Source organism: Pituophis catenifer, unplaced genomic scaffold (assembly GCF_029215685.1).
Source record: "Pituophis catenifer annectens isolate HBS135680 unplaced genomic scaffold, rPitCat1.0.hap2 SCAF_600, whole genome shotgun sequence".
Taxonomy (NCBI): domain Eukaryota; kingdom Metazoa; phylum Chordata; class Lepidosauria; order Squamata; family Colubridae; genus Pituophis; species Pituophis catenifer.
Window position 1 is genome coordinate 1 of NW_027257480.1, and position 16,807 is coordinate 16,807.

General features: G+C 38.0%; 1 protein-coding gene across 1 annotated transcript; it reads left to right on the forward strand.

Annotated features, from left to right (window-relative positions):
- Positions 1-183: 183 nt before the first annotated feature.
- NGLY1 (N-glycanase 1) lies at positions 184-16,554 on the forward strand (the record flags this gene model as incomplete). The annotated part of the gene is made up of 7 exons (XM_070956718.1): positions 184-305; positions 4,205-4,350; positions 4,558-4,668; positions 8,846-9,010; positions 9,923-10,108; positions 12,860-13,037; positions 15,847-16,554. Coding segments are annotated over 7 exons (1,081 nt in total), but the record flags the coding sequence as incomplete, so codon positions are not given.
- Between the last annotated feature and the right edge of the window lie 253 nt (positions 16,555-16,807).

Here is a 16,807-nt window from a genome sequence, read left to right on the forward strand (position 1 = left end):
GAAAGAACTCTTGGATGTAATAAACCAAGACAAATTTCAACATAACATCTGACCTATTGTAAAATTTCTAGCTATAGGTTCTAGATACCGTAGTTATGGGGAAACATTTAAGATAATTGTTGAATTATTTTGGTCCTTATAGTAGTAACTAAAAACTTCATATTTAAACAATTATGTTTCCAGATACAACAATCCTGAGAAGCTCCTGGAAACTAGACAAGGGCGTTGTGGTGAATGGGCCAATTGCTTTACACTTTGTTGTAGAGCAGTAGGATTTGAAGCAAGATACCTTTGGGATGCAACAGGTATAGCTGTTTTAGAATACCTTATGTTAAAGCAAAATGTTCCATAGGCAATCTGAAATTGTTAATCAATAGTGCTGTACCAAGTGCCATTTTAATGACTTCCAGTTTATAGTATTAATGCAGTCCTATTTATCTAAATTCCACTTAGTTTCTAATTGTAAACTGCATCAGAATATATTGATGTCGCTTCTTAAATTTTCATTTATGAGTACATTTATTATTACTAACATACACACTTATCATCTTGACTAAGAGAGTTTCTTTTTTTTATTATTAAAGAATTTTACAAGACAAAAACCATTTTTACAGGAAAAACGTAGACCGTTTGCCATCTTTCCATATATAGATTGTACAATCACATTTACAAATTAACAGCCTCTTTTTTTAAAAAAAAAAGTTACGTAAACTCCAAGAATCTCTCCAGATTCTTTACTCATGTTTTCCCTTCCCTCCTCCCCCCTCCTCCCCCTCCTCCCCCCCCCCCGGACTTCCCAGAGTAATACAGGATATAGCATCTTATCCGTTCTTCAATAATAAACGAGTCTTCTTTCTTCCAGCATTACACAATCAAAACCCAGATACAATTAACCATCACATCTCCAACCCTTTCATATATTAACACATTAGCAAGATATTTTAACCAATCTCGAATAAAATATATTGTAAAAAACCTTATTTTTACTTTTTGCCCCACAAACTTATATTAATTCTGCCTGGAAACATTCCTTGCTTAATAACTTTGTACAAACTTATTCATCTTGTTCTCTACAAATCCATTACGTATAATCAAATAACATCTTCACTATTTATCTTTAAAAAATATTATAAAAACCTTCCCTCAACCCTTGCACCATTTTTAACCCATAAACATATATAGATTCTTCAACAAAACATTCCTTGACATATAACTTTAGTATTAGTATACTTCAAGACAATGATAAAAGTTTGGTCAGTAATCCATAACAATATAAACCTAACATTATTTAATGTAACTTTTCTAGACAAATCATATCCCTAAATATAAGTAAATCATTCATTTTCAGTATAGTATAACTTTTCAAAACAAATCATATCCCTAAATGCAGTTATAATCATTCATTTCTGTTACTGTCCTCCCCCAACAAAAAGTTTGTAATTTTTCCATCTCCATTTTTTCCTAACTTTTTTACGCACTTTCTTTTTCAGTCTTATTCCTCCACCTTCATCTTGTTCTCTTCGCAAAATAGTTCCTCTCAGTGAACACATCTCCTTAACTGCGATTAAGAATCCATTTTTGTATAAAAATTGTAAAGTTCCACTTCGAATCTTCTTTCTTATATTAAGAATCCCAACACCTCCTGACAATTTTCCGATTGACTGTAACAAAGCCTTTGGGGAAATCTCAGACAGTATTTCCTGATTACGCTCCTTCAAGCCCCTCAATCTTTCCTTCTTAGTTTGAAAAACATCCATTCCATTTCCCGGAGGCATATTGAACTGAATTTCCTTCACCTCTTCGTTCTGCAATTCGCTGTTATTTAGCATCTGCAATTCTGATATAATGTCTTCGCTTGTCTCTTTGTTTCGAACTTGAATAAAATCCTTTTTAAAAAGTTCTTCTATTCTCTCCACTATCACAGTGGTAAATGATTCTAATATTTCTTTAAAAAGATCCCCAATCAGTATTTGTGTCTTTAGTGATGTTTGTAATAGTGAATCTTCAAGATTTTCAACAAAGCCAGCCATTTCTCTTTTCTTTTTCTCCAATCGCCTTGAACAATGCTGGATGTTAACAGCTTCAAAAAGAGTTAAGTTTCACTTTCATGCCCTATTAAGCACCATCTTCTTCCTTGCTTCAATCAACTTCAAAGTAACAATTTAAGCATGGGATTAAGGGCTTGTTACTTGCGATTCTCTGCTCTCCTGTCTTCACTCCGTCTGCGTAGATAAACAACTTAGATCTCAATAAAGATCGCAGAGATGGTCGCGACGTTTTTTTCTGCTTAAAGTAGAAGTGCCCTGGATCTCGGAGTTTCACCGGATTTCCTGGGGAGCTCTCACCCTCCTAGCCCCCAAAGCTATTTCAGGGGCTTTCGGGGAGCTCTACCCCCATCCGATTGCTCTCCTTTCCCTCTTCTCCTGAGGGAAAGATTTTCCAGCCGTCGGACAGCTGATTTACGCTGTCAGAACGGCTAACAAGATCACAGGGCTGGCGCTCCAAGAAAAAGCGTCCAGCAACGTCGGTGCCAGCGGAAGTCCCTTGACTAAGAGAGTTTCTGAAGTCAAATTATTTTGGAGACAAAGGAAGACTTATAAATTTTGAATTGGGATAGTAAAAATAGTTTTTTCACCAAAAGATTAGACCTAAGAAGGAAGCAGACAGTTGGTCTATACTTAGTAAACAGTGCGTGATAATTAAGGGAATTGGGTAGGAACTGGGGATATCCAAGTTGAGACCTCATCCACAGAACTTACTGCGAACATTTTTAACCAATTCTACCTCACAGGTTTATTGTTGAGGTTGAAAAGCAGGAAGATTGAATTTTCTGAGTTTGCACACATACACATACACACACAGAGTGAGAAGTCTATAATCTGAGGCTTGAGTTGATATTCCTTTATATTCAGCTATTGAGGGGACTGCCACCGGGCTGGGTTCTACTTACCTTTACTACAGCTTTGCAACAGGGCCACATGTGCTTGCTTCACTCACGTGTGCACGCACTCTTCTGCGCATGCGCAGAAGCTTCCTGATGATGTCCAGGACAGTGGGCGGAGCCTCCCACCAGTTTTACTACCAGTTCTTGCGAACTGGTCCGAACAGGGGGCAACTCACCATTGGACTATCAACTCCCCCACTATTAAAAGAACCAAAAAGGCATTCATATATGGTAGTTGGAGCTCTAGCTTTGGAATCTTGGGAATGTACAAAGAAAATAAGCTTTTATTTGCCATAACTGTTGTTTAGTCAGTCTGTTTATTTAGAAGTCTTTCATTCTTTTTGAACATCATCTAGCTAAAACAAACTTAGGAAAACAAACTTACCAATTTATCAAAAAATACAGTTTTATTAATTGTACCACATCCTGAAATCTATTAATGTATAGAGCAAGGAACAAAAAGAGGGAGAGAGGGAGAGATTAATACTATAATTAATACCTTTATTTATGTATTTGTCTAATCTTTCTAAACAGTCTGACTTACAGGAGAAATTACAGTCTGATAAACTGATTTACAGGAGAAATCACTAATTAGGCATGCTTTTTCTGTAAGTGATCTTGGTAAAGCAATATGAGGAGAGTATCAGGGGTGAAATGCTCCCGGTTCGGACCGGATCGCCCGATCTGGTAGCGATCGAGGCGGGTGGTTCGCAGAACCGGTAGCTAAAATCCCTGTCCCCCCCCCATACCCAGCTGAGCCCCGCAATCATCAGAGGCTTTTTTTTTAATTTTTAAAAGCATTTTTTTCTACAACCTCTGGCTGAAAAAATGCTTTTAAAAGTAAAAAAAAAAAAGCCTCTGATGATCAGGCAAGTCAGTTGGGATCGTCAGAGGCTTTTTTAAAAAAAAAGCCTCTGCCGATCAGGCAAGTCAGCTGGGATTGTCAGAGGCTTTTAAAAGCATTTTGTTTACAATCACTTCAGCCGAAGAGGTTGTAGAAAAAATAGTTTAAAAAGTTTTTTAAAAAAAAAAGTTGACCACGCCCTCAGTCATATTACCCCCCCAAGCCACGCCCACAGAACTGGTAGTAACAAATGTTTACATTTCACCACTGGAGAGTATATATTTAAATCAATAAGCAAATGAAATTTAACTGAAGTGTAAAAAGAAAAAAACCTTTCTTTGAGGAGTTTAACATTCTAAAATTGATAAGTTTCTTTTTTAAGGCTCGTTGCTTCTATTGTGTTTTTTTTTTCTCAGATCATGTATGGACTGAAGTTTATTCTGTATCACAGCAAAGATGGCTTCATTGCGACTCTTGTGAAAATGTCTGTGATAAACCCCTTTTGTATGAGATTGGATGGGGGAAAAAATTGTCGTATATTATTGCCTTTTCTAAAGAGGAAGTAGGTGAACAATGTTTACTGAATTAAATAGACCTCCAGTAGCTATAGCTATAGCATTGGTTCTGATAAAGCAGTCGTATACCTGCACAGCAAGGAGGATATTGTTTATTCATTAGAATAGTTCTAATCATAACATGCTTGAAATTCAGTCTATTTTCTCTCAATAATGCTGTATAAAGTATTTTGTTCATAATTTGTGCTTTTCAGGTTGTTGATGTCACCTGGCGTTACTCTTGTAAACATGAAGAATTGCTTTCTAGAAGGACACAGGTCAAAGAAACTGTGCTACGAGAAACAATCAATAATCTTAACAAAATTGTATGTAGTTTTAACTTACCTGTTAAATTTACAGAAAAGTTGAATTCAAACACATCTTGAATCAAAGATTGAAAATGTAACCTGTAGCTGTTCAGTTAATTAGAGGAGGTAACAGACTTATCACTCTAGATACATGTGCTATTTCTGAATGAAAAATTAGCTGCATGTAAATTACAAGTGATGGCAAGAAAAAAATTGCACACCTCCCCATATAAGTGATAAGCTGCTGCATAATTGAACATAGAACTCTTCGAAAAAAGTAAGAGGACTACATGGACTTGTAGCCTGTTGTAGCAAACATTCTCTACAGATTTTGATTCAGAGTCAGATTTTTATTTCTTTTCCTGCAAGTCCTTATCAAGGGCCTTGATTTTTCTCATGTAAATTTCCTGGATTTTTAAAGCTTCCCTGTCCCTGTGGAATTTTAGTTGGAGAAAGATACCTACTTGGCAGATTTTATTTGCCTATATGTGTTTCAGATTTACCCAATTTGGCAGGTATTGCAATTTTGGATTTCTTTATAACTCTTTTAAGTCTTGCTGCAGTCTGTGTTGTTCTCTGAAAATAATGGCTGTTCTCTTTTTATTTCAAAGGATTGTCAGTAAAAAAAAAATAAAATAGAGGTAGCTTTCATGAAAATAGCAATAGCAATAACATTTATTTATTTATTGGTTCAATTTATATGCCACCCTTCTCCGGAGACTCAGGGCGGCTTACAATGCGTTAAGCAATAGCCTTCATATTTTTGTATATACCTGCTTAGTAGGGCTTTCGCCCCCCCCCCCCCCAGCGGTTTTTTTATACAAAGTCAGCTTATTGCCCCCACAAACCGGGTCCTCATTTTACCTATTCGGAAGGATGGAAGGCTGAGTCAACCTTGAGCCTGGTGAGATTTGAACTCACAGTAATTGCAGGCAACTGGCAGCTAAGTGCTACTTAACAGCACTTTTAGTCCGCTGCACCACCAAGGCTCTTAGACTTATACACTGACTTATACACTGCTTCACAGTGCTTTACAGCCCTCTCTAAGCAATTTACAGAGTCAACATATTGCCCCCAACAATCTGGGTCCTCATAGTAACTATTTTCTACTCTCTGAAATGTTCAGCTATTAAATTTATTACAAATAGTATGCTCTGTGTGTATATAGAAATGTTGAAGGCTCATGTGATTTAAACTGATTCATCAATGATCTAATTTAGTACAGACTTTTCTGTTATAACTGAAATTGTGTAATGCTTAGTAGGACAAAACATGTGTTTAGGAATTTAAACTTTTTAACCAAACTATCAAATATTGTCTTATTCACAACATTAATTCTTATATTCCAAGGGCAGACAGTCATGTAGGTAATCATAGACTTAGGACAATTTGTTCAGTAATCATTCAAAGTTGTGGTGGTGCTGAACAAAGGGACTTACAGCCAGTCTGATGTTATTGCTGTTGCAGTGCCCTTGGTCACATGATCAAAATTTGGGCACTTGGAACTTCAGCTTATTCCCATCTATGCTTTTTCAGACCCCTGCACTTCAAGGCCCCTACTCCCTTAGCTAATCTTTGCTGTCTGCTTACTCCCATTGCTAACCAAGCATGTTCTTTGCTCGCCGCACAACATTTTGCATGGCAATTTTCCCAAAAGACCTGGTGAAGATGGTGTCATGTGGTCAACAGCTGCCTCATGAAGGACCTTAATGAAGACCAACTGGGATAGCAGAATGCAGGATATCTTGCTGCCTTGGAATGTAGACCAACCAAAAGGGCAGAAATACGGGGAATAGGCAGTTGTGGAGAGTTGAAGGGGAGGCAGTCCCTGACTTGGAGGAACCAAGACTGGAATGACTTATTTTGGAGAAGGTCCTTACCTAACTGGTGAAATTTGCTTAACAATGGCATCGGTGAATGTCATGATTGCCATTCCTAAGAGGTGCGGTCACGTGACACCACACTTTATGGCCACATCAGTCAATGACAGAAATTCTAGTCCCAATTGTGATTGTAAGTCAATTGTATGGAATAACATTTTTTATCCAACATACTTTTTAAAATGTTTTTTCTTCATTACAATACAGAACAAATTCAACCAGAGAATAAAGTTTTCAAATAGCATAAATCCAATTTAATGTTAAAACTTTTAAAAACAGTTAGATGTAATGGACTTCTGTGCTTTATAACCCCAACCATAATACTTAAAAAGAAATACTGTAAATCCTATATAATTCAATGGGATCTTACTTTATAAATAGACATACATAGGAATTCATCAGTCATCAAGTTATGAATGTAATGCCTATTACATTCGTAACCTGAAGATTTGTGAAAGTGAATTGCATAACTTGACTGCGATCACTCCCTGCTTTTCGCTTATGCATTTGCTAATTGAATGCGTGGGTCGTTAAATGCATATGAAGGTATCTCAGGGTGGGGAAGGCCATGGGGGCCTAGCAATGGAACAGACCATCTGTTTCACCCACCCAAGGCCTCTCCCAACCCCCTCTGATACCTCACGCTTCCTTCCAGGGGGGTCTCCACAATTGTTCCCTTCATCCTGCTGTGCCAGGTTACTCACCTTGTGAAGATCTGACTCCAGAAACTCTCCTGCGGTTTCTTTGCCTGCTTGCAGTCTTGGCATGAAGACTCAGGGGCTGCGAAATCCCTTGCTTCGAGCCTCCTATCAACTTGCGCTGAGACTGGGATGTAGCAAAAGGCATTATGGGAGGCTTGAAGCAAGGGATTTCGCTGTCCCAAAGTCTTATTGTCTTGCTTGAAGCCTTCCATAGGCTTGTAAACGCTCTTCGCACTGAGACTGGAATGGTGAGAGGCATTTGCAAGCTGATGGGAGGCTTGAAGCAAGGTGATTTGGCTGCCCCAAAGTTGACTTGTCAACTTGCAAATGCTCTTCAGATGGATGTGGTACAGGCCTTGGTTTGCAGAGAACAGAGGCCTAAACTATTTTACGCAAAATCAGTAGCACAAAATTTCACACTATTGATCTCTTACTATAGCACTTTAGGCCTCTGTTCTCTACGATCTGAGGTCTGTACATTCGGGGCAAAAGGCTTTGCAAAAGCTATTGATTTCGCATGATCTGTCACTACTTTAGGTCTCTTGTTTTCTGCAAATGCACTAAAGCAGGCAAAGGAACTGATGGCTTGCTAGATTGTCGCAAGGTAAATTCCGGCAGGGTGGGGTGAGGGAATAGGCAGGTTAAATGTTGCAGCGTCTCTGCCATCGGTCATAAGTGATGGATGTGGTGCTGTAATGATCATAAATACTGGGTGGGTGGGGAAATAGGTTATAACTTTTAACGGTCGCTAAGTGAACTGACGTAATTTGGGGATTACCTATAGTCATGCTTGCAAAAGAATTAGCTTAAAATCACAATTTGGACCGGGATTTCACTTAAAGTTGTTTCAGTCATATGTGGAGGCACTGTGTGATTGGATTCAATTTTACAACCATCTTTACAACAGTTCTTAAGTGAGACACTGAAGTCATTAAAAAAATCATGTAGTGATTAAGCAAATTACAGATTTGTTAAGTGAGGGAGCATTTTTGTCTGGAAATAATAGTCAGAAAAAAACACATAACAGAAAATGGCCCAAAATGTTCCAAATGGCAGTCAGATGACCGTGGGACACTGCAACCAGCGTCAATGCAAGCAGGTTGTCGAGTGCCTGGAATACAGTTATATTACTGCAGGGAGAAGGTTGGTGACAATCATAACTTCAAGGATGGATCATAAGTATCTTTTTAAGTCAGTAACTGAACAGTCTTCAAATGACTGGTCATATGTTGACAACTACACCTATAAATGAAACACTCAATTTATCTGACTCTACATTACAGCATGATTTAAACCACTGTTAAAATTTTTCCCACTTTTTTAATCTTCATATTTAACTGTGCTTTAATATTAATGCTAATTAAAATTAATTTTGTTATATGTTCTGTGTGAATAATTCAATAGCATATAAATTTAATAAATAAATAAATAAATAAATGTGATAGAAATTGCAGCTGATATCTAAGATTATGTAAAATAAATTATCATACATTATTTTTATATTATGATTTATTACAATGAAATTCAGATTCTAATCCTTCAGTCCTGATAATATTCGCCTCTTGAGTACATAGGTATAAGATTCTGGTGTAATTTTATTGTCATTGATTTTAGAGGCAGCAAATATTGAGTGAGGGAAGAAAACACGAGCTCTTACAGAGACTCATTGTAGAGCTTGTTGAGTTTATTTCTCCAAAAACACCAAAGCCAGGAGAACTTGGTGGAAGAGTGTCTGGATCATTGGCTTGGAGAGTTGCCAGAGATGAAATTGCTTTAGAGGTATTTATAGCATCTAGTAGCAATTTTTAGAATTTTTAGTATAAGCCTAATAGTCACTTGTTGGTTTGGTGTATGTTCAAAGAAAATTGTGATTATATTTTATTGGTTTTATTTAGTTACCAAAGATTTCTCCTATTTATTTCAGACCAAAATTGTAATTCAGTTTTTCGATTTGTTTTAGTCTCGCCTAGAGTAAATTAGAATCAAAATTTCAACAGCAAATAGTTTCTACTTGAACAAAGAAAAGCAGACTTATTTTATTCTTTTGATTGGATTCAACTTCCTATTAATGGAAGACTAAAATTATAAGCAACTAAAATACAAAGCATTTTTAAAAATAATATTAATTTGTATTAATTAATAGTATTAATGTAAGTACTGTTAAGTACAATCATGCTTTTAGGCATGCTAGCAAAATGTGTGCTTCATCTGTTAATATCAACTAACTTAAACCTCATTTCCCAAATTAATATGAGAATCTGAATGTATTTGCCTTTCTGTTTTTACATTTTTAAAAATTTTGTGATGTACCGATCTAGTAAAATACCCCAAACCCTATACCTGAGAAATCCATACCAAAAAATAAAAACCCTTATACCTGAGAAAGCCATACAGAATTTATTCCTTCTTCTGCTTCTCCATTTTGGCTTTCTTTTTGTATAACAAATAATAACATGATATAATATGTCATGTGTATTGTTTATCTGAGGTTGCATTTACTTACTTTTAAATACTGGTAAGGACTAGATTATTTTTACTATATCCTGATACATAAAACCATAAAATTCAAAGAGGATGTACTTTCTTTTTCACATGACTGTATATTATATAAAATGTTTGAATCACATACATATTATTCATTAGTGATATCTGACAAAAAACTTAACTTCAGTTTTGGGTTTGATTACTTAGACTAAAGAAGTAGTATTTATTCCAACTGTAAAAGAGAAAGCCTCCAAGCTTTTTCACCTCAACTATAATATAGTGGAAGATTGTTACACGCGGATATCAAATAATAATGAAAAAATCAATGGTTGGGAGAATGGTGTTTGGAAAATGGACTCTTTATGGAGAAAAATTGAATCAGATTGGAAAATGGTAAGTAGAAAAACGTTATTCTAAAATAGGGCTGCACACGACTCCTATTTAAAAAGAAAAGGTGCTTGGCATGTGCATGCAGGGATGCTCACATGGCAGCAGTTGGCAACTCCTTAGAACAGTTCCATCTTTTCTGGGTATCTAATGGATATCTTCTGCAGCTGCAGTAAGACTTTACTAAATAAACATTTGTTTTGAGAAGCTATTGATAAGGATGCTCCAAAGCACTTTTATCCCTTCAAGTCCAAAGCACTGCATGCCTTCAAGTCCAAAGCACTGTATGCCTTATTGTAAAACATTTCTTTATCAATGTAGCTTGCATGACCTCCCTCTGAAAGAACTGGTATAACTATTACTCCTGTTAGAAGTTTGGATATTTAAGATTCTACCTGTTTTAAGTTTTGTGAAGAAATTAAACAGTTGACATATCCAAATAGAACACAGAAAGAGGACTGGTAGATTAAACATGAATAAAGCATTTTCAATAGTCACCATAAGTACCGGTAGCAAAAGATAATTGAAATAAACAGCCTGATCTAACATTTGTCTGTGTATACACATAGCTCCATCCAACTTAAAAAGTGATACAGGTCCTTGCTTAGTGATTGCATAATTCAGCAACTGTTTGAAGTTATGACAATACTGGAAAAAAACTTTATAAGCAATGCCCACATTTATAACCCTTGCAGCATTCCTCAGACATGTGATCACTATTACATGATAGTGATGTAATAACTACAGTCAATACATGTTGTTTTATACCTGACCTGTTTTTTTTCTTCTTCTTCTTTATTTTGTTCCTCAGAGAGTAGAGAAAATGGAAAAGAAAGGATTACTTATTTTCTTTTGGGCCCCAAAATAAGCACTCGGGCTTATTTTCTGGGAGGTCTTTTTTTTTTTTTATCACAAGGCCTGGGCTGGCCAGATGTCCCGCCTTCCCATGCATGTACAAGAGGCAACGACTGTGCAGAGACCGACTACAGCAAGAGATAGAGGGAGGCAGGCGCCCAAAGGGCATTGGCCTGCACGCCTCAGATCAGCTGCAGGCTGCCGTGGCGAGCATGGCTGGTGCCGCCGCCATGAGGTGGGGTGAGAGAGCGAGAGAACAATCTGATCAAACATCTGTGTATGTGTGTGCGTAGGAGAGAGATCACACTGCTGCCAGCCTTGGTATCTCTCTGAAGTTGGATCAGATCTCTCTCTCTCTCTCTCTCTCTCTCTCTCTCTCTCTCTCTCTCTCTCTCTCTCTCTCACACACACACACACACACACACACACACACACACTGGATTGGATCGCTCTCTTGCGCGTGCTCTCTCCCTCCCTCCCTTTCTCTCTCTCTCTCCGGTGATGATGGCGCTTCAGTGCCTGACCGGCGGGACATTTCTCATTCGGCTGCTCTCCCTCTTTCTTCTCCTGCTCCTGCTCTTCCTTCAGACAAAAGCTGTGCTTTTTATCTATCCATTGCAGCACAGTGCCCAATATTTACCTGGGTGGGCACGGTGGGGCTTGGGGGATGGTCAATCCCCATTTGTGGTGCACCGGAAAAGGCGGAATGCAATCCCCCTCCCACCAGACCAGACCAGTCTGGTGGGGTGGGGTGGGAAACCAAATGGTGCTGAAAGTGTGGTATTCAAGCTCTTCAGGTGCCCCGCACCAGCTTACCTGGGCGCCCTGCAGCTAGGCCATTAACATCCTGACAACTGCCTTCTCTTGCGGCGGCTCCAGCAGCCCCATCTAGGATCTCACATGTGTTGCTCAGCCTCCTCTGTTGTGGTGGCAAGCAAGGAGAAGCAGGCCTGCAACCACGTGGGCTCCTGGATGGGGTTTTTGAAGCTGCCGCTGTGAAGCCAGGCAGTTGTGAGGTAGTTGATGGCCTGGCTGCGGGACCCTCAGGTAAGCCGGTGCGGGGGGTATCTCCGCCCCCTCCACCTCATTTCATCCTCCACCCCGCCCTAGCTTGATTTTTATAGCTGCGCCTTACTCCACCTAGTACAACCAGATGGTGGGCGTGGCTTAACTAGGCCTTATTTTGGGGGTAAGGCTTATTTTAGGCACAGGCATGAAAATCTGACTAGGGCTTGTTTTTGGGGTAGCTTGTATTTTCAGGGAAACACGGTAGCGAGTAAGCAGGCACATAATGGGGAATATATGGGGTTATTTGTGTAGCATGTTAATGACAGCTAGTCCATCCCATTTGATGTGTATTTCCCACTGTATGCCTGTTTACTGTCTGGTAATCTCTCCCTCCTCAATGCAAAATACAGACATGAATTTAGTTATTGCAAATGCTTATCTCAGCACCAGGATGAGGATTCCCAAGTGTGGAGAAGTGGTAGGAGACCAAGAAAAGGACAGAAAATGTGCTTTCAGACTGTCTCCAGCATTCTAAAGAGAAGGCGGAATGAGAAAAGGAAATCATAGGGAGATTATGTGATTTCCCACTTAATGACAACTTGATTTAGTAACAAACCTTCTAGTCCCAACTGTAGCTAATAAGTGAGGATTACCACATCTGGTATAGAGATCTTTGATCAGCTGTGCAGCTCCAGATATGTAAGATTCTTAATTAAGTTTGATAGTAGCAAACACTATTTTCAAAGCAAGGGACTAAACTATCACCTTTTTACTCTTGATCTGAATATATTTTGGCACATATCTGCCTCATTGCTGCATCAGAATCAGATAGGTTTTTAATATCTGTAATTTTACTAATGTGCTGCAATTCACATTTTTTGTCATTCTAACTAGGTTTATTTAGTTCGAAAGGAAGGCTTCTCATCTGGCTACATCTGTTGGAAGTTTGAATGTGGCTCTGTTGGTCTAAAAATAGACAACATTTCAGTTAGAACAACCAACCAAACGTTTGAGAGCGGACGAGTAAAGTGGACGCTGCACTCTGGAAGCATTACAGTTGATGTTAATGGAGGTATATATAATATTTAATAACTTTTTACATACAACCAGTGCAAAAATATTAAAAATTAAGATTGTGATGGTAATAGTGTATCCAATGCTAATACATCATGTTTATCAGGATCTCACATGCTCCTCACCAAACCCCTTGCTTACCCATTGCTCACTTACCTTTTATTATAGATCTCCATCTGTACGTTCCATAGATCATACTAACAATGAGATCAAGCTGTCGTGTCTTTGGCATCCCCAGACTGTGGCCCAAAATCAAGTGCTATTTTCAGAGTGGCCCTAATAAATTAAGGGTGCTTTAAAATGATGCTCACTTCAAGAATGGAGGAATGTGTCCTTTAAAAAAAGCAGCTTGTTTTTCTTCACTAGTGCTTTTCATTTGTATGCACACCACACAACAACCTTTGAGTGAGAAGCATTGGAGGATGATGCTGGACATGGTTACCTTTGCTGGTTCTGCTGCTGTCTTTTATCCTGGATATGATAGTTGCGGAACTGACAAAGGCAACTGCACACATCTCTTCTTCGTCAATGCTTCTTGCTTGCTCACATGCCTGCTGCGCAGCTGTCTGTCTGTCTAATGAAAAGCATTGGGAAAAGATTATAAAGGGATAGAAAAATAGGCTAGATGCTGCGAGGATGGAAACAAAGGTAGGAGAACTTTGTCCCAACATCGCTTTCCTGCAGCTTCTAGCCTCTCGTGCCCAAAGAAAAATTGAAGATTTTGACCTAAAAATGTTGATTTTCCCAGAGCTTCTAGCATGCCTGGGCTAGAAAGAAAGGATTTGCAGAAGAGAGGCTGTTCCATTCCTAGGCCATGCTGCTCTGGCCTGCTCCAAAAAGGATGCTTGCTCTGGACCAGGTGGTTTAGGGATGGAACACTTTGTTATTCTTTCTCAGTGTGATCTGCAGAGGTTTCAGAAGGAGATATATCATAAAAGATAAGTGAGCAATTGGTGATGGAGCTGGGAAAGTGTGTGTGAAACCCAAAAGCAGGCGTAGTCCCTGTGGGGACCCAGTGGGTGAGATAGGGGTGAAAAAGGCATAGGGTGCTGCAGCATCTCTGTGGTTGTAAGCATAGCAAAATCCATGCTACTCTATACAAATAGTCCTTGACTTATACCAATTTATTTAGTGACCATTCAAAGTTATGACGACACTGAAAAACATGATTTACAATTGTTTTTCACACAACCACTGCAGTATCCCACCTGGTCATAGACCAAAATTCAGAAACTTGGCAACTGACTCATATTTATGTTTGCAGTTTCCTGGGGGTCACTTGATCACCTTTTGTGACTTCACAAAATCAATCAGGAAGCCAATTCACTTAACAACCATGTTACTAATTTAACAACTGCAGTGATTCACTTAACAAGTATTTCCAAGTACAGATAATTCCTGAGTTACGACAGTTCAGTTAGTGACCATTTGAAGTTATGGTCTAGCCCCCCTCAAGTACTTACAACCCAGTCCTGAAGTTAGAAATGTTGTAGACCACAGCCATCATTTACACTTACAAATGATGACAGAGGTACTGCATCATTCACCCTGCCTATTTTCCCCCCCACCCCACCCCACCCCATCCATTGGGTCTTCACAGCCATTGAGCCTGTGGAGACTTAGTTACCTTGCAATGATCTAGCAAGCCATCAGTACCTTTGCCTGCGTCTATGCATTTGCAGAAAACAGAGTTCTAAAGTAGTGAGAGATTATGAAGAAGCCTTTGCTCTGATCTCGCTACTGATTTTGCGTGTTCTCACACTACAATAATTTAGGCCTCTGTTCTCTGTGAACTGAGGCCTATACCAGATCCAGCCAAAGAGCGCTTGCAAGCCGACGAGACTTTGGGGCAATGAAATCGAGTTGCTTGAAGCCTCCCATTGGCTTGCAAACCTTTTCGCACTGAGACTGCATGCAAATAAAGAAATTGTGGCAGAGAGGAGACAGATCTCCAAAAGGTAAGTGATCCAGCGTAGAAGGATGGGAGAGAGACCAATTGTGGGGAGTCCAGGGAACGGAGCATGAGGTATCCCAGGGGGTTGGGAGAGGCCTTGGGTGGTCTGAAGCAGGTGGCCTACAGGCCCTATGGACTTCCCCACCCTGAGATACCTCATGTGCACTTAACGACCTGCACATTTAATTAACAAATGCATAGGTGAAAGCATGGCGTGATTGCGGTCAAGTTATGCAATTCACTCCTACAAATCCTTGGGTTACGAATGTAATTGGCAAGCTCCATTACATTCGTAACTCGAAGACTACCTGTAGTGCTATAAAACAATTTTTTTTCTCTGAACTTTCTTTGACCCTCTTCTCCCCATTTGAAACCTTTCTCTTTAATTAATTGTACAGAAACTTAGAAATTGCTAGGGACATTCTGTAACATTTTTCTAGTTTTCATGAATTTTTTTTCTCAAATCTTTTTTATTAATGTCCATTAGTGCAACTTGATCCTCTTTAAGGATGTATGTTTTGCATTTTTAAGTTACTTCCTGCTATGGAGACTATGGCAACTAGTTAAACTCATTTTCTAAAATCATTTTTGGAACAGTATTACCATACACATGCCAGTTTCCAAATGCAAGTAATTTACATCAGATGTAATATATGTACTAGTCAAAAAAAGAATGTAGAAAAGAGAATGCACAAGCCTTTTTAAATACATGAGAAGATAGTAAGCTGATATGTATTCTCTTGGCTGTTCTATGTAAGCAAGTGTGTGTGTGTGTGTGTGTGTGTGTGTGTGTGTGTGTGTGTGTGTATTATTACAATTGTTTTAACAGGATTTTTTTGTTTCCATTTCATAGATAAAAGGCTTCGTTTTTATCCTGATATCTCCAACACAACAAATGTTATGTTAGAAGCTGTACTAAGTGGCGGAGATGGCAATATTGCATGGCAACATGCACAGCTATTTAGACAAAGTTTAAAAGAGACTGAAGATTGTTTCGAGATAATTATAACATTGAGTGAACTCTAAATATTAAATTAATATTCTGATGAAACAACAACTTCCAGGCAAAATATTTTTAGAAGTAAATGAATAGTATAAAAAAAACCCCTCAAGATTCGTATTTTCAGTATCACTGTTGAAAACAGTCAGACTTCGTTAATATGAAATGCAGTGAAATTCTGTATTACTTTGTTTTCTTGAAAATAATGAAAAAAATATATCAAGGGGAAAAAGGATATGATTTTTTTAATTAATTGAGAAAGCAATTCTCTGAATACCTATACAGAGGGAAACAATTCAGAAAGATGCTAAATAATCATGCATTGCATCTCCTGCATATTCTTTCAAATTTTAAAATACAAGTTAAATTTTTTAATCTATCTATAAAAGAAGTTTTTTTAAAAATTGAATGAAGATTTTAGTGTCTTAAATCTTGGTTCTGGAATGTCAGTTTTTAAAAAACATTTGTGTCATATTTTAACATTTTTGTTCACCTGTACTTTATAGTAGACAATTAATTGCATTCACAATATTAAACTAAACTAATAGAAGTATAGTACAACTGCTTCTTGTAATTTTTAATTTACTTAAACTTTAGCTTTTAAAAATGAAATTTTGATAAAAAATAATGTTGATAATTCCTAATTATTCCAAATTTGGTATAGATTCTGATATAGAAAAATATTAAATACATTAATTATGTTCCTAAAATTTGGACAATTCCAATATAACGATATATGTTACTTAAAAGTGTAGAGCTTTGATAAACTATCTAATTTGGATAAGCATGTTAAAATGTATAAATTTGGATTGAC